The 23,065-nt window shown below is 36.9% G+C and overlaps 1 protein-coding gene across 1 annotated transcript in view; it reads left to right on the top strand.

Annotated features, from left to right (window-relative positions):
• LOC149537136 (kinesin-like protein) overlaps positions 1 to 10,814 on the top strand; it is a 100,834-nt gene extending 90,020 nt beyond the window's left edge. Inside the window, exon 6 of the mRNA XM_089807203.1 lies at positions 10,244 to 10,814. Within this exon, the coding sequence (XP_089663329.1) occupies positions 10,244 to 10,408 (165 nt within the window). The 3' untranslated portion in view covers positions 10,409 to 10,814. The remainder of the gene's footprint in view (positions 1 to 10,243) is intronic.
• Positions 10,815 to 23,065: the final 12,251 nt, after the last annotated feature.

Here is a 23,065-nt window from a genome sequence, read left to right as displayed (position 1 = left end):
CAATCTATACAAGTCAAAAGAAATTAGGATTTAATATTTAAAAGTAAAACATTTACTAAATGTATTTAAAAGATAATTAAAAAATGTAATAGTTTATTTTTACTCCACAAAACTAAAAAGATCAATAAAGTATAATAGGTTTTTTTATCAATTTATTATTATTTTTTATAATTAATTATTTTAATGTTTTAAGCTTGAGTAGACTCAAACCCAAGACCTCCCACATGAGAGGCTCACAATTTACCCTTGTGTTGTAGGCTTTTGCCTATTTAAATATATCAGTTTTGCTATAAAATAATATAATATTAAATAATTAAATGTTTAGCAAATTTGTTAAATTTATTTATTCTTTTCTACATTTATTAAATACTAGCTTAAAGTCTAAATTAATTACTTTTAAATGATATTTCAATTTAATAAATTGTGATAAAAAATTATAGAAAAATATTAATTTTAATATTTATATAATAATATTTTATTTTAAACAATTATATAAAATATGAAATAAAATTTAAGAATAGTAATTTAATTCTATTAATAAAAAATTAAAAATCATCATATAAAATATTTTAAATAATATTTACTTATGATATAATTTATAATAATAATATTATTATCTATCTAAATCTCTATCATTCTATTATTAATAAATTATTATAAAATTTTCAAATATTTGATTCATAGATTTTAAATTTTATTATAAAATTATTAAAAACTATATATTATAATAGTAACATAATATTTTAATAAAATATAATCTATAAATGTAGAAAAGTCATAAAAATTAAAACAAAATGGAGATGGGCAGAACAAACGCAAGAACAAATTTCCATAGGAGAGTGATCCAATAGAGGTCTCCAGGGTGCTCAACAATAGCATAGTCAGGGCAAAATCAACATGTAAATTCACTCAACGCTCAAATTTCTCCATTACACAACACTCCAAACAAAAAAAAATTTCAAATTTGCAGAATATCATCCAGAGATTGCCTTTGAATTTGTGTAGTGGATGACCCGAGAACAATTCTTTATAGAGAAGAATGAGCGATGTTGCCCGGTTATCAAATTGCCTTAATTCCTACCTTATCAGTGCTATGGTTATTCTCGAAATATGCCTCCATTTTAAGCATTAAAATGGTCACTTACTCTTAGAGCTTTTAAGAAACTATGCCCTTCAACATCTCCGGCCCGTTCCAAGCTCTGCCCAACACTTTGAATTTTCAAAATTTAGCTTCAGAGTCCAAAGTTATCGCAGGTTAATGGAAGAACCAAAAATAAGTATTTTCAATTGCATCATTAACCATTAACATCTCAACAGGTTAATGTTAATTGCCAAAATACATCTTTCGCCTCGAAAGCTTAACCATTAACCTCTTTATCAAGAGGTTAAGGTTCATGGGTCAAAACACGTATTTTGAACCAAATCATTAACCATTAACCTCTTAAAGAGAGGTTAATGTTTGAGTCCAAAATATGTATTTTTGAGACAGTTATTAACCCGGTGAAGGATTGGGTATGTGAATGGCTTGTAATCAGTGATCATGAGAACTCATGTATTTAGTAGTAGGTTTGCTAAGATGTGGGAAGAGTTGCAGGTTACGGTGGATAAAAAAATTTGCAGCCTAATATAAAGCGAGGCAAATTTACTTCTTCTGAAGAGGAACTAATATCATTCCACCATAAAAAGCTTGGAAATAGGTGGTCTGAAACAACAAGGATACCAACGCCCATGGATTGTATGACAGAGTGCCTCTTGACATCGTGTGGGACTCCGAGTTCACAGTATGACTGCAGAGGAATGGGTAAGGAAGTATGAATGTCGTCTAACGATGTGTGTAATCGGACTATAGCTGAATCACAGTGACTTCCTTCCTAGAACATGTAGTGTGGAATCATAGACAAGCATGTGAACCGTTTGACTAAATGCTTCATTCTCCAACCTGTGGTTTTGCATAGCAATCACAAATAATGATGGCACACCAATGAAGTTGGAAGTTTCTTGTTTGGGAAGTTTGAAGTCTTAGAAGAGTGAGCACTATGCTTGATGCCTCACTACCAACCCTCAACACTACACAACAATTAGAAGATTGTTAACCCACATAGCAAGGAATTTGAAATAAGAATGCATGTGAACTGTTTGACATAATCTTCGACCGGTTAGTTATTGATGGAAGTCAAATGCATCCTGGGAGAGAGGGAGCCGATGAGCTTCTTGACATAATGTAATACCAAGATATTGCCACTAAACCGTAAAACAAAGTCCAAGATATCAAACTTCCATTGAAATTCAATTGTGAAGTGGAATGTGTGTCCCAATTTTTGAACAAATTGCCTAAAGGAGTTTGTTTTCTCAAAAGAATGAAGTGAATGATTGCATGTTGTGGAAAAATCTAAAAATGGATGAATCTAACACATGTGAATCGTGCGTTTGTATGCTTTGATGGACACCAAGTGGTTTTTGAATTGAGAAAGCTTATGTGGTAGAGTGTTTGTTTGGTAGTCCCCTTCAAATGAGCTGAGCCAGTTGCTCTTTCTACCCCGTCACCCTTCGTTAGTTCTTCCAACACACTCTCATCAACCAACGGATTACATGCAACGTGTTTGACAGAATGCCACTTAGATATAACAATTCACAAAGCAGGTTTTGATTTTGATGAGGGCAAAGAAGCAACAGTGTTCAACCTGCGGGTTCTTCGACAAGAAGCAAGATGTGTGAATTGCTTGCCAGAAGGCCTTGAAATGAGTTTCTAATTGAATGATTAAGCCTTAGATTTTGCCGTCGAGCCTTCAAATAAGATGTGAAGCACATAATTGCACCACGCCTGTGACTTGTTTGACAAATAGCCCATTGGAAAGTGGTCTTGACTCGTAAAGTGATGATGAAATGTCCATTCGAAACATCAATGTGATCAGTAGGTAAATCATGAAGTACAAATATCAAAGGCCAAATTATGCTCCCATTTTAAAAAGTACACTTCCAGACATTGGTGATACCATTTTAGGAAGTGTTTACCTTCAAGATTTTTGGTCATCTCTTGAGAGTGAGGAGAGGACCCCTTTAGCCGGAAGATATTGGAAAGCAGCCTAGCTCGAGCAGGAGGGCATCCCATTTCAGCACAATGCCCTGATCTAGTATTTGAATGCATGAAAGTCTATCATCCAAATACCAGAGAAGTCATTACATCAAATAATAAAGTAATTGTCCATCTGGATCCTGTTTTTATTGCCATTATCTTCTGACTACCTACCAGAGTGCAATATGCCAACATCAATCTAAGAATTGCTAAGGAGTACTATATGGCGAATCAATCTGAGTGTTTAAACATTGTTGCTAGGTCATGGCTCTTGCAACCAAGGAAAGGGAAATCTCAACTAGCCAAATCCATCCACAGATCATTGTTAAAGGAAGATGTAGCAAACATGGCAACTCTATTAAGCAGGATAGTAGGACTCCAGGATTCACATGAGTTCGAAGGTTGAATGTTCCTGTTTATTAACATGGTCTGCAAAGGGAAGCAACACATTGATTGGGCTGAAATTATCAATGACTCACTGCATAGGCAACTCATGGAATTTCAGGAAAATGATTGCTTCTACATGACTTAATACTTTTCTACGCTATTTCAAGTACCAAAAGTTGGCCAGGGCTTAACTGGCAAGGTATATATGATGATACGGCTATTATTTACAACCATCTTCCTCAGATACAATATGACAATAGCTTGCACCATTTTAGAAGAGTGAATGATGCATTCACAATGCTGACTGTAAGAGAAATTCAGGGAAATATGGGACTCAGAATTTCATCTGAAGCAGCAATGGAAGTACAAAAATATGGAATTGTTTTCATACAGTTCCCGAAGTTCACTTATATCAGGTTAGCTGCCTATGATGGGTGTCCCCAAATGCTACCTAGATTTGTTGATGATAAATTGGTCTTGATTGAAATGTGCAGGCATATTAGTCAAATCAATAAACTTTGCAAGAACATGAGGATAAATGAAATACCTTTCCCTATACGCATCGGATATTATAGCTATGACACTACATCAGATGCGAGGAACATAGAAATCCATTGCCACAATTAATTTGCATCCCTATATTATGTGTTTCCCTTATGATAGTAAAGGCTATGCAGTTAATGAGTTAAAACTAAATCCCAACGTCGGTCACTTTCCAACTCTTGAAGATTTTTGGGAAGATTGTGAAAATGATTTCGAAGTCAGGAAAAGAGATTGAATGCGGCTTACTGTAATGCAGGTGATAGACTTCAAGATGGATATTGATGTGACATGTGTAAATGATGATGAAGTTTCCTTGGTCGATCCCTTCTACTATGATAAAATCAAATTACTAGATCTTCCTCCTATTGATTGGTCAGTTCAGGAGTTAAAAAGCCTGAAAGAAAGAACTGCCTATGTCCTTAAAAGAACAAGAGATTGGGTCAGTAAAATCAGAGCAAAAAAAGTGATTGGTGAATTTTAAAGTAAAGAGAGGAGAGATAATCAAGGAGAATGATCTCGAATGGCATTAGAGGCAACTTCTATTGAGAAAATACAACAATTGGATATGAGTACTCTAGATCAAGATGAAGATCTAAATCAGCTGGCTAAGTTTACAGTCAAAAGAAGGACAAAAATGAAAGGTAAACTTACTAGAGTGAATCAGAAAGGAAATGAATCTAATGAGAAGGATCAAAGAACTCCTCAAACTGTTGAACCACACATTCCTGTTACATCCTCTCATGATGTAGTAATTCCTCATTTGAGCCTCTCTCCTCTTGAGATATCATTAATAGACATCACACAGTTGGATAATCAATTATCTAATTCAAAAGATTTAATGATGATTGCTGAAAATATAACAGGTGACATGCAAGTTTCAGATACTACGCATCATGGTTCTAGACTAGTCTTCAGAAGAAGAAGAAAGTTGTTCAAATGATCCTGCCTCCATTTGATGTGATCTCTAGTTTCCTTCAAAAGCCTCCTAAAGTGAAAAAGACTAAAATGATGTCTGGGTTAGCCCTTGATAAAACTTCAGGCAATCTATGCATAGAAATAGCCAAGCCCATAATTGAAAAGAATGTTGATGAAGCATCCGAGTCGGATTTCATTCTAGATAAGGTTGATCTTGGTCCATCTACTGCAGAAAGAGGCTTTCAAAATTTTGAAGTGACTGCTGCCCAAATGTTACAAAGAGAAAAGAAAGAGAAAAGATCAAAGGAGCAACTCAAGGAGCAAGTTCAGATGCTGGTGTCTTACATCAATTCGATTAGCGATTCCTCTAATGTGAAGGCAGTAGTTACTTCACTAGTTTTAGCAGGCCCTGATGGTATGTTGATCATGTTGTTGTTGAAAGAGTAAACAAACACAAGTCACATAGTATGATGATCGAAGCTTGGATAAACAAAATGATAGAGGATGCTTCAAAACTCATAACTAGAGTGAAAGAAACATATGGAGAAGCCATCAAACAGGTACAAGAAATGTCTAAAGAGCTAGAAAGCAGCAAAGAGTAAAAAGTCACCTGGCAAAAGGTAGCTGATGAATTACAAGAAATGGCCAAGTTAGATACAAACACCTTGGTTCTCGAGAAAATTATTGCCGATCCAAGTGAGAATCAGACACATATCTGGAGTAAAAGTGTTAATTGGAAAATGATAAATATCAGCAAAGGGATCATTAAGTTTGAAAAGCTAATAGCTTAATGGGAACAGTTGAAAATGAAAGTTGTGGATGAACTAGTCTCTACTATCACAGGTGGGGCGGCAGTAAGTGATCTTCAACATATTGATCGCCAATTTCTTCTTGATTCTTTCAGTATCCAAATTCAGTCAGAAATAGAGAATCGAGTATCGGATGCTGAAACTATGATGAAACTCAGTCTGGTCGCAATCACTCTAGAAGATTGCAACATTTCAGCCTATCAACAAGAGTCAAAAGAGATCTAGGATAAATACTTTACAGTCAAACTCAGGATGGCGAACGTGTTCATTCTTAATTACGATTCAATGATGACCATTCTCAATGCTTACAGGGCTTTTCGAGATAAGTCAATTATGTCCAAATAGATAGTGTTCATAGCTGGAAGACTAGTGATTGGATATGTATACATCCTTAGAAATTCTAGCAAAAATTTTGTTGTTGAAAGTTTTCCTTGTATAGGTTAATTTTATTGAGGTTAATTAACCTCTCCAAAATTATGTATTTTGGAGATAGTTATTAACCATGAAGAGGTAGTTATTAACCTCTGTGTCTATATAAGGGCTCTTTTTGGCTTTGTAAAGGAGGACTTTTTGGGATTTTAGGAAAAGGGAACACTATGCTAAAATTTTGATCAGAAGATGATATCTGAAAAGTGTATACAAATTGTCTTTGTAATCAGAAATTCCTCTTAGGTTCTTGGTGTAAGCAAATAAAGGAACATGCAGTTTGAGTTCTCTTTTTCCTAATCTAAATTGTTAGAAATGTTGATTCTCTTTGCAGTGAGCATTCTCACGGTATTGTGCAGATGCTTATGAATCTTTGGATCAGCATTGTGCTAGTAATAGTTCTCAAGCATAGATCTTGATTGTTGTTATTAGCGGTTTATGATAATTCAAGAAAGTTGTGAAGTCGTGTGGTGCATTTGTCATCATGAGCTTTCTCATCTTTTAAAGTTTGATTTCATTTTTATTTAAAAACTTCAAAATTATATCATACGAGGGAGCTGCCCCTCTAAATGCAGAGGAAGGCCGCATACCAAGGGCCTATCCAACTGTTGTGAACGGTTTGCCACATACACTCTGTTGGGAAATTTTTACAGTGACAAATTTGTTTACCAACAAGCGGGAAACCTTGTAAAAAAATTTAGAAACTTTGGAAACAACATTTTTCTCCGAAATTCCGAACTTCTAGCTTTATATTCACTGAACGCTTTGACCTTTTAATTCCATTGTAATTTTTGAATGGTTGAATAATACATTGCACAATCATATTTGCAAGAACTTGGCATTGCTAAAAATAGATTATATTTCATTGTAGTGTTTAATTCGGATCTCATATCTATTGAAAAATTCAAAAATCATATATTGCTAAAAAGTCAAAATTGCAAAACAACAAAACATAAAAAAACATATCTTTCAGTATTGCTAGTGTGGGACAATAGGGCTCTTACATCTCTTATGGGCCTCAATGCATCCTCCAACCCCCTTGACCTCTCCTTGTAACAAATTGTTATGAATACCAAAGCCCTTATACTCTCTTGGAGGTTCATTGATACTTTGAACATCTTCTAATATGGGGAGTGTACAACATTAAAAGGCAACCCATTTGCATATATGCATCTTGCTATATCTTGGTCAGCAATGTCTTTACTGTCATTTTGAAATGAAGTCTCCAAATATCCCTTTCTTTTGTATAGAATGGGTGCTTGAGTTTCAGTTTCAGTCCCAAAAGGGGTGGTCTTCTATCACAAATATTCGAAGATGGGGGCTACATTCCCTTTGAATTTTTTTAGTGGGCATATTTTGTCAATGTGCTTCTCTATCTTTCGTTTCTTCATGCTCCATGATATATTTTAATACAATTTCATTTGGTATAGGAGCATCTTTTTTTGTAGGGTATTTCTCAACTCCCTTTCCAAGGAATCCACACAAATTGGCCTACCACCCGATAATATGAATTGTTCCTTTCTACATCACAACCTCAACATTTCCAACAGAATGCCTCACCTCCTAGAAGGGGTCTTATAATATCAACAAAATTCTAAAAAGAGAATAAGAATTTGGATCCATTCTTTATTGTTGTCGTTATTGCCTATGGAGGAAGACGTAGCTGCCATTGTAGTTCCTGTTGCAAGAAATTCTATATGATTCAAAATAAAAACTAAGAGATTCGGAAAAAGAACTAGGTAGATTTTATGAACAATTAAAGAGAAATGAAAAAAATTAAAAAAACATAAACATAAACAAAATAAAATGGAAAAAACTCAACTCTTTCATCCAATAGAAACTTGTAAAGGAGTAGGAAGGAAGTTCAAACACCGGATCAAGCTTCACAAATCAATCTTCCAACTCCCTCTTGCTGAACCAAACTTTTATTTAACCACCTATATGCTCCACATCAAGAGTAAACAATATATTTTGTACACCAAATGAGACATAAAACCCAATACAAGTAATTTTAAAAGCACTTTATAGGGTTGTGGATGTCAAATTTTAACTAAATTTTCTATAAAAAGTCTGCCAACACTTTTTTGGTCAGGTTCGTGCTTGGTGAAGGTTTTGCAAATGGGCTCGCAAGCAGAGAGGGTTTAACCGTGGAGCAAACTCTGTGGTTGTGTGTGCTCAGGCTGGAGTAGTACTGGGATGGGTGGCCTCCTGGGAAGTCCCTTTGCTTCACCTCTGTGAGCATCACCTAGATCCAGTGAGTGCTAAGTGCTCCATTATCTCACGAGAGATGGGTTTGTGTGAACCACTACTCATGAAACATGAGTCAATGGGTTTGACTCAAAAACTACACTGTAGAATCCTGATAGTAATATCACAACTTTTAAATGTTTGATTATTAGAATAAAAACCAATGAGTAATATTGTCTCTGTACATACATACATACATACATACATTCATATAGACTTTAAGGCCGTTGAGTTTAAAATTTAAACATTCATTGGATGTTTCATTTCTGAGAGAGGGAGATAGCAACTTAGATGATTTGAGCCTTTGGATATTTGATAGCTAGCATGAGGATATTTGATACTGATTTATACTACTGCTATTATCATTTATGTTGTTATATTATTGTTATAACTTGTGAATTGGTGATCTATTTGCATATTGTCTTGTTAATAATCAATTATTGACACATCTCTCTTTCTGTCTATCTATTATATCTTAATATATTATAAAAATTCTCACACACTCTTTAAAAATTTGTATACTGCTGTCCCCTATTTTTGGCTTTTCCCAGAAATGCATCCCCTGCCATCCTTCTCCCCATCCCCTAAACGCTGTGGAACATAGTTGTTATCCCCCCCCCTATCTATATCACTAAAACTCTATTGCTTATTCTTATCTTTTTTTAAGTATTGATAAAAGCGTGCGATTAAAATACTAGCAGAAATCAATGCTGTTGTGCGCAAAACTTTTATGAATATTAATGAAACCAAGGCTTAGGATGCTCTCACACAGCCCTTGCTATTTACCGCAAGCAAAACAAGGAACTTATATTTTACTTTTCATGGCACAGCATATTAGTTTGTGATTTTTGTCAATCCTGTGATTTGTCTCCTATGCACTTACTGGGCAAATGTTGCTTCTTCAATGTTCCTAGGTCGCTCTTCAGTTCAGTGTCTCTCTTATCTGGATGCTCTTGTTAATCTTTGGCAGGAGCCTCTGAAAAGAAAAGGACAACAATTAATGGCATTCACAGAGGACAACTCAGCAGATATTAATGGAATAAAAGATTATAGGTGTATTTTTATTTTTAATATTAATTAGTTCAATAAATGGAAAATTACTGTCAACTGTTTTTAGAAAAGAAAAAATATCTCTGTTTTGATATTGTTAGATGTCTAAAATTCATATTATGATATTGGAAAATAAAAACATTTGTTATATTTATAATTAATAATTCTTTGAACTCTTTATCGATCTTTAATTTATTAAGTTAGATTAAAATTTAAAAATGTGTTATCTTTGATAGGTCAAATATATCTTCTCGTAGGGTGGCCTTCAGCTTAGATGTCAAGGCTGGGGTATCTCTTCCATTAAAATTATCAGGACTTGTACTTGGCCATCTCCATTGGAGTGGCCACATACACAGTAGGATATGGTATTCTTGATTCAACATTCAACATCTGTATATGATAAGTGCGTAATATGTTTCCTGGAGACTTTGTACCAGACCTCCGTGTTGAAATCTCTGGTGATTTACCATTTGAGCTTGTCCTGTTTGATATGTTTTAAAGTTTATTATTTTATTTTGTACGGGTAGTTTATGATTTTACATAATTTAACTATGCATAGTTATTTTATATTTGTTGATGACTTTCTAATTTGCACAAGTTTGTATCTAATTTTAAATCTATATATTTTTTGTCTCATATTTGCTTTCTATGCCTGGGAAATTATTTTCATCATCATACCCGTTTCTCATGTTTTGTCCAATGTAGCTCTAAACAGATAATCAGTACTGATTACAAAATCTGTGTATCTGATTTAAGATAGTATTTGTTGATTTTATTTGTTTGTCTTATGTAGGAACTTCGGAAGCTTGTTCGTGAAGTATGTGCCAAGCAAGAATACAAATTGCCTGAAGAAAGTTCTACAAAGATAGAAGTGGATACATCACTATCTCAAGCAAATAAATCACTGTACAACTTTTTATTCTTGCTTGCAAAACAGAGTTCTGTTGCTGGCTATTGATTTTATCCTCATTCATCACTTATTGGGTGCTACCAAATGACAGTAGACAACAAAGCACCTCTTCTGATGAAGTTCAGGCAACGAGCAACGTGACACCATTAATGAAAAACTACCTTACCCATTTCAGTACAACTAAATGGGGAACGTAAATGGTTGGTATGAAATTTATGCTGACTGGTTCAAATCTTGTAACTATAACCTTTCAATGCTCTCATGCAATTGATCAATCCCTTTGTTAGAGATACAGTGAGTGGGATACTTAGAGCCTCTATAACATATTTTTGTCACTATCACAGTTCTTTCTCGAAGATTTGATCTAGAGGAGTCATGCAGCTTCGGGTACCCATTTTATTCGGGTACTCATTCTGCATATGGTGAATATAAGAGCATCCATTTGTTTACTAAATTGTTATGTTATTGAATTTATAGTGATTTTTTATTTATGTTTACATTTGTTTGTTTGGGTTGTGTTGATGATCTCGCCACCCTGAACAATGTAATACAAGTTGCTCGTTAGTTTGGGTTGATGATCTGTACCTTTTTGATGGTTTATCCCTCTACACCTCGGCAATATCTATGCAGCACCCAAAACGATCCATTTATTGTAATTATTAATTAAGTTAAAATAAATAATAATTGTTTAAAAATTGAGATATAATGAATATAATAGTCTAATTAATTAATTAATTAATTATTACGATAAATGGATCATTGCTAGTTAATTATTGTTAGTTGGACAGCTGTTATTTCTGACCCGGAAATAACAGTAGTATTTATGGGTAGCTTGGATAGCTGTTCGTCCTTATCTATGAATAGCAGTTGTATTTATGGGTGGTTTGGACAGCTGTTTGTCCACTTGCCAAGAATTAGTAAATGGTTATTATTTACTAATTTTAGAAATTCCTTTTTGGACACCTTGCAACCAATTCTATTATTGGCTGTTGAGTTGTCTTAATCTCAGCCGTTGGTTTGATTTAATCTCGGTCGTTGGGTTACCAATAGGAGTAGTATAAAAATGGGTCATTGGGTCATTTGGAGGAAGAAGTTTTGGAGAAACGTTTGCAGTGTTAGCAAACAGTCTTGCAGTGTTAGCAAGGGCGCAGTGTTAGCGTGGAGATAACAGTGGGGAATATCAGCGGGAGAAATTAGGAGGTTGTCGGAGTTCTGCCAGTGAGAGGCAAGGAATTTTGTATCTCTTGATTTGCTGAAATTTAATATAATTCCTCATCTGTAGAACTGGTTTTCCCTTAGGGGTTTTTCCAGGGACAATTTGTCCGAAAATATTGTGTTCATTGTGTTGTTCATTTCTTTTCGTATTATAAGTGAAATTGCAGTTGTGTTATTTTTCAATATTAGTTGAGAATTTGTTTTCAGCAGTTTGATAATCATTTATGATAGGAGATTAATAATCAGTGACTATAATTGTTTGATTTTTCACATGGTATCAGAGCATTGCTAAGGGTAGAAGAGTTTTGCCTTAGGAAAGAAATTTTGATCTCTTTAGATTTATTATTGCTTTAAACCCTTGAGATGGCTTCAGCTGGTTTGAGAGATCAGGATAGATTGAATGGTGCCTCAAATTTTGGTGTTTGGAAGGCCAGAATTTTTTTATTGTTGGAAGAGAATGGTATCAAGGATTATGCTACCAGTGGTGTACCTGTACCAACAGATGCAACTCAACTTGCAGCATATAGGAAGGACGATGCCAAAGCGAGGAGGATTATCCTTGATGGTGTCAAGGATCATATTGTTCCACATATCTCGGAGCTAGATACAACGAAGAAGATGTGGGATGCCATTCTAAATCTGTACCAGAATGCTACCACCAACAGGAAGTTGATTCTCAGAGAGAAGCTAAAGAATACCCGGATGAATCAGGGAGAAGACATCACAAGTTACCTCACCAGGCTCAGATTTGTCAAGGATGAGTTAGCAGCTGTTGGAGATAGCCCTAGTGATGATGAGCTAGTGAGAATAGCCCTAAATGGGTTTACTAAACAATGGAGTGTCTTTGTTCAAGTTGTTAGTGGACGAGATACTTTACCGAGTTGGGATCGACTATGGACTGATTTCACTCAGGAGGAGTTTAGACTAAGTCTTGTCAATGGGGCCAACAAGAGTCAGAAAAATGAGGTGGAACAAGAGAACGTTGCCCTAGCGGGTAAAGGGAAAGCAAAGAAGGGATCTAGCAAAGGATCAAATTCACAAAGTGAAAAGAAGAAGAAGGACCTTTCTAAGGTCAAGTGCTTTGGATGTCACGAGTTTGGCCACTATGTCAGTGATTGCTCAGAGAGGAAAAAGGGTAAGAAGCAGGCGGCAGCTTCAGCAAGTGCAGAAGAACTCTCCAGTAGAATGGAAGATGAGTTTGCATTCATAGCTTGTATGGTTAGCTCAACCTCATAGTGTGTTTGGTATATAGATAGTGGGGCGTCATTTCATATGACAGGAGTTAGAGAGTACTTCTCCAGTTACAAGGAGGAGGACACCAACATCCAGATTTCTATAGGAAACTTGTCCAAACTCAACCCTGTTGGGAAAGGGACTGTTTAGTTTCAGAGGGAGAATGAAAAGATAATTCCACTTCATGATGTGTTATATGTGCCAGGCTTAGGTATGAATTTGATTTCTGTATTTGTTCTTCAGGATAGGGGTTATAATGTACTCTTTAGAGGGACACATGTGTTGATTAAGCACAAGGATTGGAAATCACCCATAACTATTGGAGTTAGGAGTGGTCGCCTTTATAGATTGCAGTTTGATGCTCCTAAGGCACTTATGAGCAACAGTAATCCTAGAGATCTTGGAGAGCTATGGCATAGGAGGATGAGCCATATTCATCATGGAGCACTTAGATTGCTTCGTGAGATCGTGACAGGTGTTCCAGAGGTGAGCACAGAGCATGACGATGTATGTAAGGGATGTGTGTTGGGGAAGTTTGCAAAAGCATCTTTTCCAAGGAGTGACACCAGATCTAAGGATGTTCTTGATCTAGTACATTCAGATGTTTGTGGACCAATGTCGACGAAATCTCTCAGAGGATATGAGTACTATGTTACTTTTATTGATGATTTCTCTAGAAAGACTTGGATATACTTCTTGAAGACTAAGGATGAGGTTTTTAGTCGATTCCAAGAGTTCAAGGCTCTTGTGGAGAACTCGACAGGAAAGAAGATAAAGGTTCTTCGGTTAGACAATGGAGGCGAGTACAAAGGAAATGTCTTCCAGGAGTTCTGCACCAGAGAAGGAATCAAGAGAGAATGGACTGTTCCTTACAATCCACAGCAAAATGGAGTTGCTGAGAGGAAGAACCGTTCTATATCGGAGGCAGCAAGAGCTATGCTACATGACCAGGACATGCCCCGTTACTTATGGGCAGAGGCGTGTAATACATAAGTTTACATTCAGAATAGAGTTCCACACAAGGTGCTAGGGAAGATGACACCAGAGGAGGCTTTCACAAGGAAGAAGCCAAATGTTAGTCACTTTAGGATATTCGGGAGTTTGACATATTGCCATAGTCCTAGAGATACATGTACAAAGTTAGATCAGACTGTAGAGAGGGGGTACTTTGTTGGGTACAGTGAGACCTCAAAGGCATAACGGATTTTCATTCCGGGGACTAAAAGAATTATTGTCAGACGGGATGTCAAGTTCATGGAGGACAAGGCATTCAAGAGATCCAGAGATTTGCCAGCAGATGATCAGAGTGAGTAGCCAACAGAAGCTCCAAGACCAAGTCAAGGGCAAAAAAACTCAAGTACAGTTACCAGTACGAGTGTAGACTCAGTTAGTGAAGATTCACAAAGTATGGAGCAACGGGTGCAACAGGAAATGCATCTAGAAGACTTAGAGGTTGACATTTCATCCTCTACAGTTGGCAGCAAGAATCATGTGGTTCCAGATACACAAAGGGATACTCAGGAGTTTGTGGGAGCTCCTAGGAAGAGTACTAGACAACGAAGACAACCAACCAAGTTCAATGACTATGTGGCATTAGTTAGTCAGTTGGTAGATAGTGAGCCTTCTAGCTATCAAGAAGCTGCAGAACATCAGGTATGGCGAGATTCTATGGTTGAGGAATATTCTTCAATAATGCAGAATGATGTGTGGGAGGTAGTACCTAGACCAACAGATAGGGCTGTAGTTGGATCACACTAGATCTATAAGATAAAGCACGGTGTAGATGGTAGCATCGAGAAATACAAGGCTAGGTTCGTGGCAAAGGGGTTCTCTTAGAAGGAGGGAATAGACTATGAGGAAACATTTGCTCCAGTTGCCAGGTATACTTCTATACGAGCTGTAATCTCACTTGCAGCACAGATGGGATGGCAAATCCATCAAATGGATGTCAAGACAACATTCCTCAATGGTGAGTTGAAGGAGGTATACATAGAACAACCAGAAGGCTTTGTAGCGCACATCAAAGAGACCCATGTGTGCAGATTGAAGAAAGCATTATATGGACTCAAGAAGGCTCCTAGAGCGTGGTATGAGCGCATTGATACATACTTGCAGAAAATGGGCTCTGTGAAGAGTGAAGCAGATGCTAACCTCTACTACTTGATGGTTAGGGGTGAGATTCTCATTCTTGTTTTTTATGTGGACGATCTATTTCTTACAGGTTCACTAGGGCTCATAGTGGATTGCAAGAGGAACTTTGCAGAAGAGTTCGAGATGAAGGATTTAGGACTTATGCACTACTTTCTAGGCATGGAAGTGTGGCAGACAGATGGGGAGATTTTCCTTGGTCAAGGGAAATATTGCATTGAAATCTTGAAGAAATTCAGGATGGAGGATTGCAAAGCCATGTCTACACCCATGATCACGAATTGGAGGAAGGTAGATACATCTAAGGAGAAAGATGTAGATCCCACTTTATATAGACAGTTGATTGGTTCGCTTATGTATTTGGTCAACACTAGACCAGATATAGCATTTGCAGTTAACTCTCTTAGTCAGTTCATGGTTGAACCAAAGAGAATGCATTGGATAGCGGCTAAGCATGTGCTACGTTACTTGCGTGGTAAAGTCGAGTATGGGATCAGATATGTTCAAGGTGAATGTATCAGGTTGATAGGCTATATTGATGCAGATTGGGCAGGAAGTACAACAGACAAAAGGAGCACTTCAGGGTGTTGTTTCAGCTTGGGATCAGGAGTTGTATCTTGGTTCAGCAGGAAGCAGAAGTCTGTGGCTCTAAGTTTAGCAGAAGCAGAATACATAGCAGCTAGCATGGCGACATGTGAAGCTATATGGCTTCGGAAGTTGTTAGTAGCCTTGTTTGGTCAGAAGGTTGAGACTACTGTGATACATTGTGACAATCAGAGTTGCATCAAGTTGTCTGAGACTCCAGTGTTTCATGATAGGTCTAAACATATAGATATCAGATATCACTTCATCAGAGATTGTGTACAAAGGGGAGTTGTTCGACTACAATACATACCTACAGATGAGCAGGTAGCAGACATTCTGACGAAGGCTTTGGGAAAGGCCAAATTTATCTTTTTCAAAGATAAGATGGGTGTCATGCAGAACAGCTTCCTCGCTAAGAGGGAGTGTTAATTATTGTTAGTTGGACAGCTGTTATTTCTGACCCGAAAATAGCAGTAGTATTTATGGGTAGCTTGGACAACTGTTCGTCCTTATCTATGAATAGCAGTTGTATTTATGGGTGGTTTGGACAGTTGTTTGTCCACTTGCTAAGAATTAGTAAATGGTTATTATTTACTAATTTTAGAGATTCCCTGTTGGACACCTTGCAACCAATTCTATTATTGGCTGTCGAGTTGTCTTAATCTCAGCCGTTGGTTTGATTTAATCTCGGTCGTTGGGTTACCAATAGGAGTAGTATAAAAAGGGGTCATTGGGTCATTTGGAGGAAGAAGTTTTGGAGAAATGTTTGCAGTGTTAGCAAACAGTCTTGCAGTGTTAGCAAGGGCGCAGTGTTAGCATGGAGATAACAGTGGGGAATATCAGTGGGAGAAATTAGGAGGTTGTCGGAGTTCTGCCAGTGAGAGGCAAAGAATTTTGTATCTCTTAATTTGCTGAAGTTTAATAAAATTCCTCATCTGTAGAACTGGTTTTCCCTTAGGGGTTTTTCCAGGGACAATTTGTCCGAAAATATTGTGTTCATTGTGTTGTTCATTTCTTTCCGTATTATAAGTGAAATTGCAGTTGTGTTATTTTTCAATATTAGCTGGGAATTTGTTTTCAGCAATTTGATAATCATTTATGATAGGAGATTAATAATCAGTGACTGCAATAGTTGATTTTTCACATTGTTGCGTAGACAATGGCCCTTAGCTCTTGGCTGTAACACATCATGGGTATTAAACTAGAGCCTTCACTCCATCTCTATAACTTATGTTTTGCCATAACACCATTATGTTTCTTGTCACTGCACAATTCCTTTCAAGCATTAGTAGAAAAGAAATTTAAGTATGTTCAATAGTATCTCAATGAGTGTCATTCTAGAGCAACAATGATTAATGATGCAAATAAGCTTATACAAAAAAAAATCAAGGTCATCAATGAAGTTTTGAAGGCCCATGATTGTTGTATATACTAATTTTTTAAAGATTTACAATTTAATAAACTAATTTTTGAACTAGGTCAAAGAAACATTTTCTACAATTCACATAGCTAACCATTTGTGAGTGTGCAATCAGAGTGTTTTTAAAAACATACATTCCAAGAAACACAATTGTCTAACACAAAAATAGATGAGTGAATTAGTGTTTGATCACCACCGCCTCTGCTTGAAGCCAAAAAAACTCAAGGTAGGAGATATTTAATAACTTGCACTTAATTTTTTTGGAAAAGGAGGGGAAAAAATTTATTAAGACAAAAAGTATTACAACAAGGAGAGCTCAATAAGGAGCTCTGTCCTGAGCAACAAGTTCATCAAATTCTTGTAATAGCTCAAAGGGAAGTTGCCTCCTATCCATAATATTCTAGCTCGGAGCATGACCAAAAGCCCATTTGGCCAAACAATCAATAGCTCTGTTCTATTCACGAGGAATGTAAGTAAACCTAATGAACTCAAGAGAGGTACAAAAGAGAAGAATTTGATTAACAACAATGGCCAACTGCCAACTAACATCTTCAAGCTCCTGTGAGGAAAGCAAGTTCACCACCACTTGGGAGTCAGATTCATAGATAATCTTGCATAATCCCTATAAACAACATTGTTCCACAACATATAAAATGGTCTGAGCTTCAATGAGATTGTTAGTATGGTCACTCTTATGCACCAAGAAAAAGAATTTAACTTCACCAGAACTACAACGAGCCACTCCCCTAATACCGACAATGTTTGGATTTCCTTGGGAAGAGCCATCAGTGTTAATTTTTAGAACTCCATGAGGAGTTGTCCAATGCCCCTCCCAATTCACCCGTCCTTTCTCCTGTTGGCGAGGTTGTTTGGGCACTCTTTAATACCATTGAGCTGCAATCCCATCCTGAAGATGAAAACTAAGATGATTGCATACAACAAGATCAACCTGATCCATACCCCCATCTAGCACACACTTCAATTGAATAATTCCCTGGAGAGAATGTGAGATCTTCCACCAAAGATGCATAACACCAATCCAAACACCTTGGAAGATTCGACAATTCCTCTCTAGCCAAATATGCCAAAGAATGAAAGATGGGCTAACAATCCCAGCAACTTGGAGAGGAGAAGACTTCGAGGGAGCACTGCCCAAGTAGGCCCATAACTTAGGCAAAGAGGAAGCATGCCTACAAGAGAAACCCTAAGCACTCCACCAAAGGTGCCATAACTGAGTACAAATGGAGCAATGGAAGAATAGATGGGAGACAGACTCGTCCCCATTGCCATACAAAACACAATAAGAAGGGCCCTAAAATCCGCATTTACAAAGATTATCCCACATAAGACAACGGTTGTGAGTTACTAGCCACATGAAAAAATTGCACTTGGACCAAGAAAATTTATTCCAAACTTGCTTCCACCAAGGGACCTCAACATCCCTAAATAATTGTCTAGTTATCTATTGATACCTAGCAGAGACATAATATTTACCAGGCAAAGTACCTCCCGAAGCCAAAACATCTAGTGATAGTAGAGAGGAACACTCCTTAGAGGCCAAATTTCAAGAAAACTCCTAATGATCCACCTTTGTGCATCCAGGAAGCCAATCATAAGAATGTTTCCATCTGTAACTTACAACTAGTCCCAATTGATAAGGTGTCTTCTAATGAGCCACTTTATCCCATCTAGTAGCATAAAAAGAATCACAGAGAGTTTGAAGATGAAGGTACATGGATAATATGGATGGGAATCCATCCCAAGCATCAGACCAAAACAAAGCCTCAGAGCCTCCCTTACATATCCAAAAAAGGTCTATCTTGACTAACAGAGCACCAGTCTTCAGAGTATGCCAAACCATAGAGCCACAACCTTCAAGAGGAAGTGCAGAAATAGAGAAAGGATCAACACCACTAAAATATTTATGGGTGATAATACAAGCCCAAAGTTGATGTTGTCTAGAGCACCATCGCCAATAAAGCTTATTAGCCAATGCTTGATTACTCAAGAGAGCTGATCAAAGGCCAAGACCACCCTCCTTTTTAGGCCTACAAACAGTCTCCCAACTAATCAAAATCCATTTAGTGCTACACAAATTACCACTCCAAAGGAATTGCCGAGAAAGAGCATCAAACTCCTTGAGAAAGTAAACAAGAGTAGCCTGGACCACGCTTCTATAAGTAGGAAGAGCTTGAATAATAGATTGAAGAGGAGTAACCCGAGCAGTAGTAGAAAGCCATCTATGAGTCCAATGATTTACCTTTTCCTGAAGCTTGATAATTGCTGAGCTGTAATTTTGCATGATGCTTAACGACATGAATCCTTTCAAACTCCTCTCTTGAAAAGCTAATCGGAGGATCAACTCCAAGGTTTCGGGTGATCTTGTGACCTGTTAGAATTCGCTCAATTGAAAATAAATGTGAATGTTCACGAGGGGGCCTTTGCTGGTTCTAAACAATTTGGATAAGATTTTAAATTTGCTTGCTGTCTCAAAATAATAACCACAAAAGAAAGAAATATATTTTTGTATTTTTCTAGTTTTTATGATGAATGCAATCTAACAATGCAACTATATGAATTCCTAATTTAACCAAGGGGTTAGTAAAACAAATAACGAAGATAGGGTGATAAGAAATTTAAGCAAATAACATGGAAAGTAAATTCCCAATGGACATAAGCCACATAAACATGTCTGCAAGTTAAGCTTTCGAAAATATCAGTAGGTAACCAATGAAAATAGGGGCAACGCTTCCTTAATTCCATTAATGCAATTTTCGATGGGAATTTAGTAACTGTAAGATGTTTCACTTTTCATCAAATTACAAAGCCACAGAAAGTGCGCCCATGCGAAATAGAAAGCTATGCAGGAACAATATGATGATATCTTCTCGAACTAAGTATGTCAGCGCAATTTGTAAACCCGTAACGAACACCAAAATTAAAAGATCACACAACCAAAACAACGCAATAAAACTATTGGCTCAATTACATTCCATGAACATACATTCACAAAATATAAAACACTTAGGCAAGAATCACTACACTCCAAATGTGAGCACCAACAACATATATTATTGCATTAGAATAATGGTAGTCTTGAATACATATTATATTCCTGAATTTATAAGAAATCTTCTCTTGTTGGACATTAATAAATTTATCGTATCTTATCTCCTCAATTTGTGTTGAGAGAGAGATATCTTAATGCAATCATATGCTTCTAAACTAATACAACAAATCTATTTATGTACAAATTGACTATCTAATTGGTGCTAAGTAGGACTCCATCTATATTTATATCATTAATTGGATGCATGAGCCTTTACATGTCATTAAATAAAGAAAGCATGAGAAAATAAGAAAGAGAAAGCCTTCAGTTGATGTAGGAGTGTTTGGAAGTGTCAAAAATAGAAGCTTCATCTTCATTAGGTGTCTGTTGGAGTTAAACTGCTGTTAGAACGCATTTTTGATGCATGAAAAACTCTAAATTAGAACTGACAGTTAACTGTCGGCACACCTCTAAATTGAAAACTTGTGGCAAACTTCTAAAAAAGTGCACCTGCGCACCTCAGAAGCAGATTCCAAAAATTGCAAAATTTCACTAAGTGTAAAAATTGAAATTTTGGCTTTTGGGTTTTGTTCCCCTTTATAATAGAGCTATGTCTGGGTATTTGCCCTTGAATTTCTCGATAATCTCAGTGACTTGAGCCGAATTTGGAAAATCTAAGGCTTCACATTTGTCTTTTACTTTCTGCCTATAGTTGTCCACCTCGATTCGAGTCTCTACAAAATCTCCAAGTTTTACATTGAGCTCTAATAAGGTTTCTTTTGTTCTAAATGCTTTTTGATATCATCATCATTTGTAGCTTCCTCAAAAGTTTTCTGGAATCGTTCTACTACTACTTCTACCTTATATTAATTTCTCCCATGCATCGCTTAAAAATGTTTAAACACGCATCATTATAATGCTTCTTAGCTTCCAAAATTTTCTCTTGGGTTTGATCCTTGAGCCTGTGAATCTTCACATTTAATGTCTTCATTACTTTATTACTATCCGCAATCTTTTCAATCCAATCATCAATCTTGTCTAATTCCTCAGCTATATATACATTCATCAACATCCAATACCTTTGTCCTTTGATAGATTGTAATGCCTACAAATCTTTTCCCTAGGTATGTACTTCATCCATTAAACCAAAATCTTGATTTAAAATGGTGACTAGCCTATCCGCATTCTCCTGCATAATGTGTAACATCTTCAGATTCCTTTGTATAATTTGTACATCATTTTCCTCAAAACTTTCTATCCACTGCTAACAAGCTCTCAAAAATGGGTCCAACTGTACTGTACCCTTACCCCTTCTCTCCAATGCTGTGTTCAAGGTCTCCTCGAGGTGTTCAGGGTCTAAGGGATCAACAACTTCACTCAGATATTCTTTTAGGATCTCATTTTTCCTTTGAAGTGTTATCAATTTCGCCCCCTCCTTCTCTAAGCTCTTGAACACTTCTTTAATTCCTGTTGTAACCATCAACTTAGTAGTATTTAAGGTAGGTTTCCCAAGCACGACCTCCCTGATCTAATAATCCCTTGGAGTCAATTCTTCAACATCTGTATGTAGTGGAGGGATAGCCACATTTGCAAACAAGTCTTAGTTCTGATCACTCATGATAAAGGCTAATGCCTGTTCATCCTTTGGTGGTGACTCAAGTTTCCTTAGAACTTCAATTAATTCCATTCTATCCTCTTCTTCAGTGGTAGATTGCTGCTTCTTATTTCTTATTACTTCTTTTTTCATCCATTTTGGAATATGTTGTACTGGGGATTTTCCTTTTGAGGATGAAGGAGTTTGCTCGGCTATACTCTTCCGTTTATCACTCCTCTCCAGAGTCTTCTCGTTTTGTGAGAGATCCATAGTAGGATTCTTTGTATCTGTGGAGTCCATAGTTCTCACTTCTATGTCTTGGGAAGCTTGTTGAGGTTGCTCACTTATTTGTCTTTCTTCTGACACTTCATCGATGGATACTTGTTGTGGCTCTTCCTCTTGTCCTGCTTGTACCTGTTCTTCTTCATTGTTTAGAGGAAGAGGAGTAGCCGATTCCTTATCTACACAAAATTTGACTTGCATTGGGGATGGTGGGGCTACTTCAAGACTCCAATCCTCTTGTTGAGGTTGATTGGTTGGAGTGTCTCGTATCTTATCCGCAACCAATTCAATACCCACGAGCATGAAATCGAAATTTGACATCTGAAAGACATTAGTGCCCTTCACATCCTGCTCATCTATCCACTATTGCATTTCATCTTCTAATGTTGTAGTCTAAATGGGTTGCTCAGGAATGGATGGAGGTGTGATGGTGGATCTTCTTCTCCTTTCTGACTCTGTAGCTCTTGTGAGACGAGTCCTCTGGTTCAAAGGTAGATTGTCCTCTTTGCCCTCATCATCCTCTTCTTTTGCTTCTTCCAGGATAGGTTTAGGGACTGATAGGAAAGGAATCACTCTCTTGATAACCTTCTATCTTCTCTTAACAGGAGTCTTAATCTTTCTTTTCTTAGGAGCAGAAGTGAAGGCTTGTACCTCTTGTGAAGGCACTTCTTGTAATTCAATTTCAACTTCTCCTTGGCCTTGATCAACTGATGACACTTGAGGGTTGCCTTGAGCTTGTGCAACTTCCACATTCTCTAATCCTTGTACATCTTCTTCTCTTGTCTGTAGAGGTGCTTGGGTCCCTTGCTCTTCTGGATTGTTGAGGAGAAGTCCTCTTCGTCTTACCTTTACCTTTACCTTTTTGAGACCTATAGTACCCAACTGGTCTATGAAGTTGGTGTACTATCTTGGGTCTCACTGGAAACTGGGTTGTAAATGTAGGCACTATGACCTTGGCTCCTTGACCTTTAGCGAGGTGGGCTTGAGCATGAAAGACCAGTGTTTGAGGAATTAGATCAAGTTTGAAAGGTCTCTTGATTCAATCATTTGTCAATTTGATGACATGCCTCGCCCTATGATTGATGTTTGAGTTCTCTTCTTTGTCAATCTCAACATTCATAATAGGTCTATCACCAATCTTGTCCCTATTGAACAATGGATTGAGTAGATCCTCCGTAT

This window comes from Cupressus sempervirens, chromosome 10, assembly GCF_028749045.1.
Source record: "Cupressus sempervirens isolate cs-2001-9-10 chromosome 10, ASM2874904v1, whole genome shotgun sequence".
In the NCBI taxonomy this organism is placed as follows: Eukaryota; Viridiplantae; Streptophyta; class Pinopsida; order Cupressales; family Cupressaceae; genus Cupressus; species Cupressus sempervirens.
This window is presented reverse-complemented; position numbering and strand designations above follow the sequence as displayed.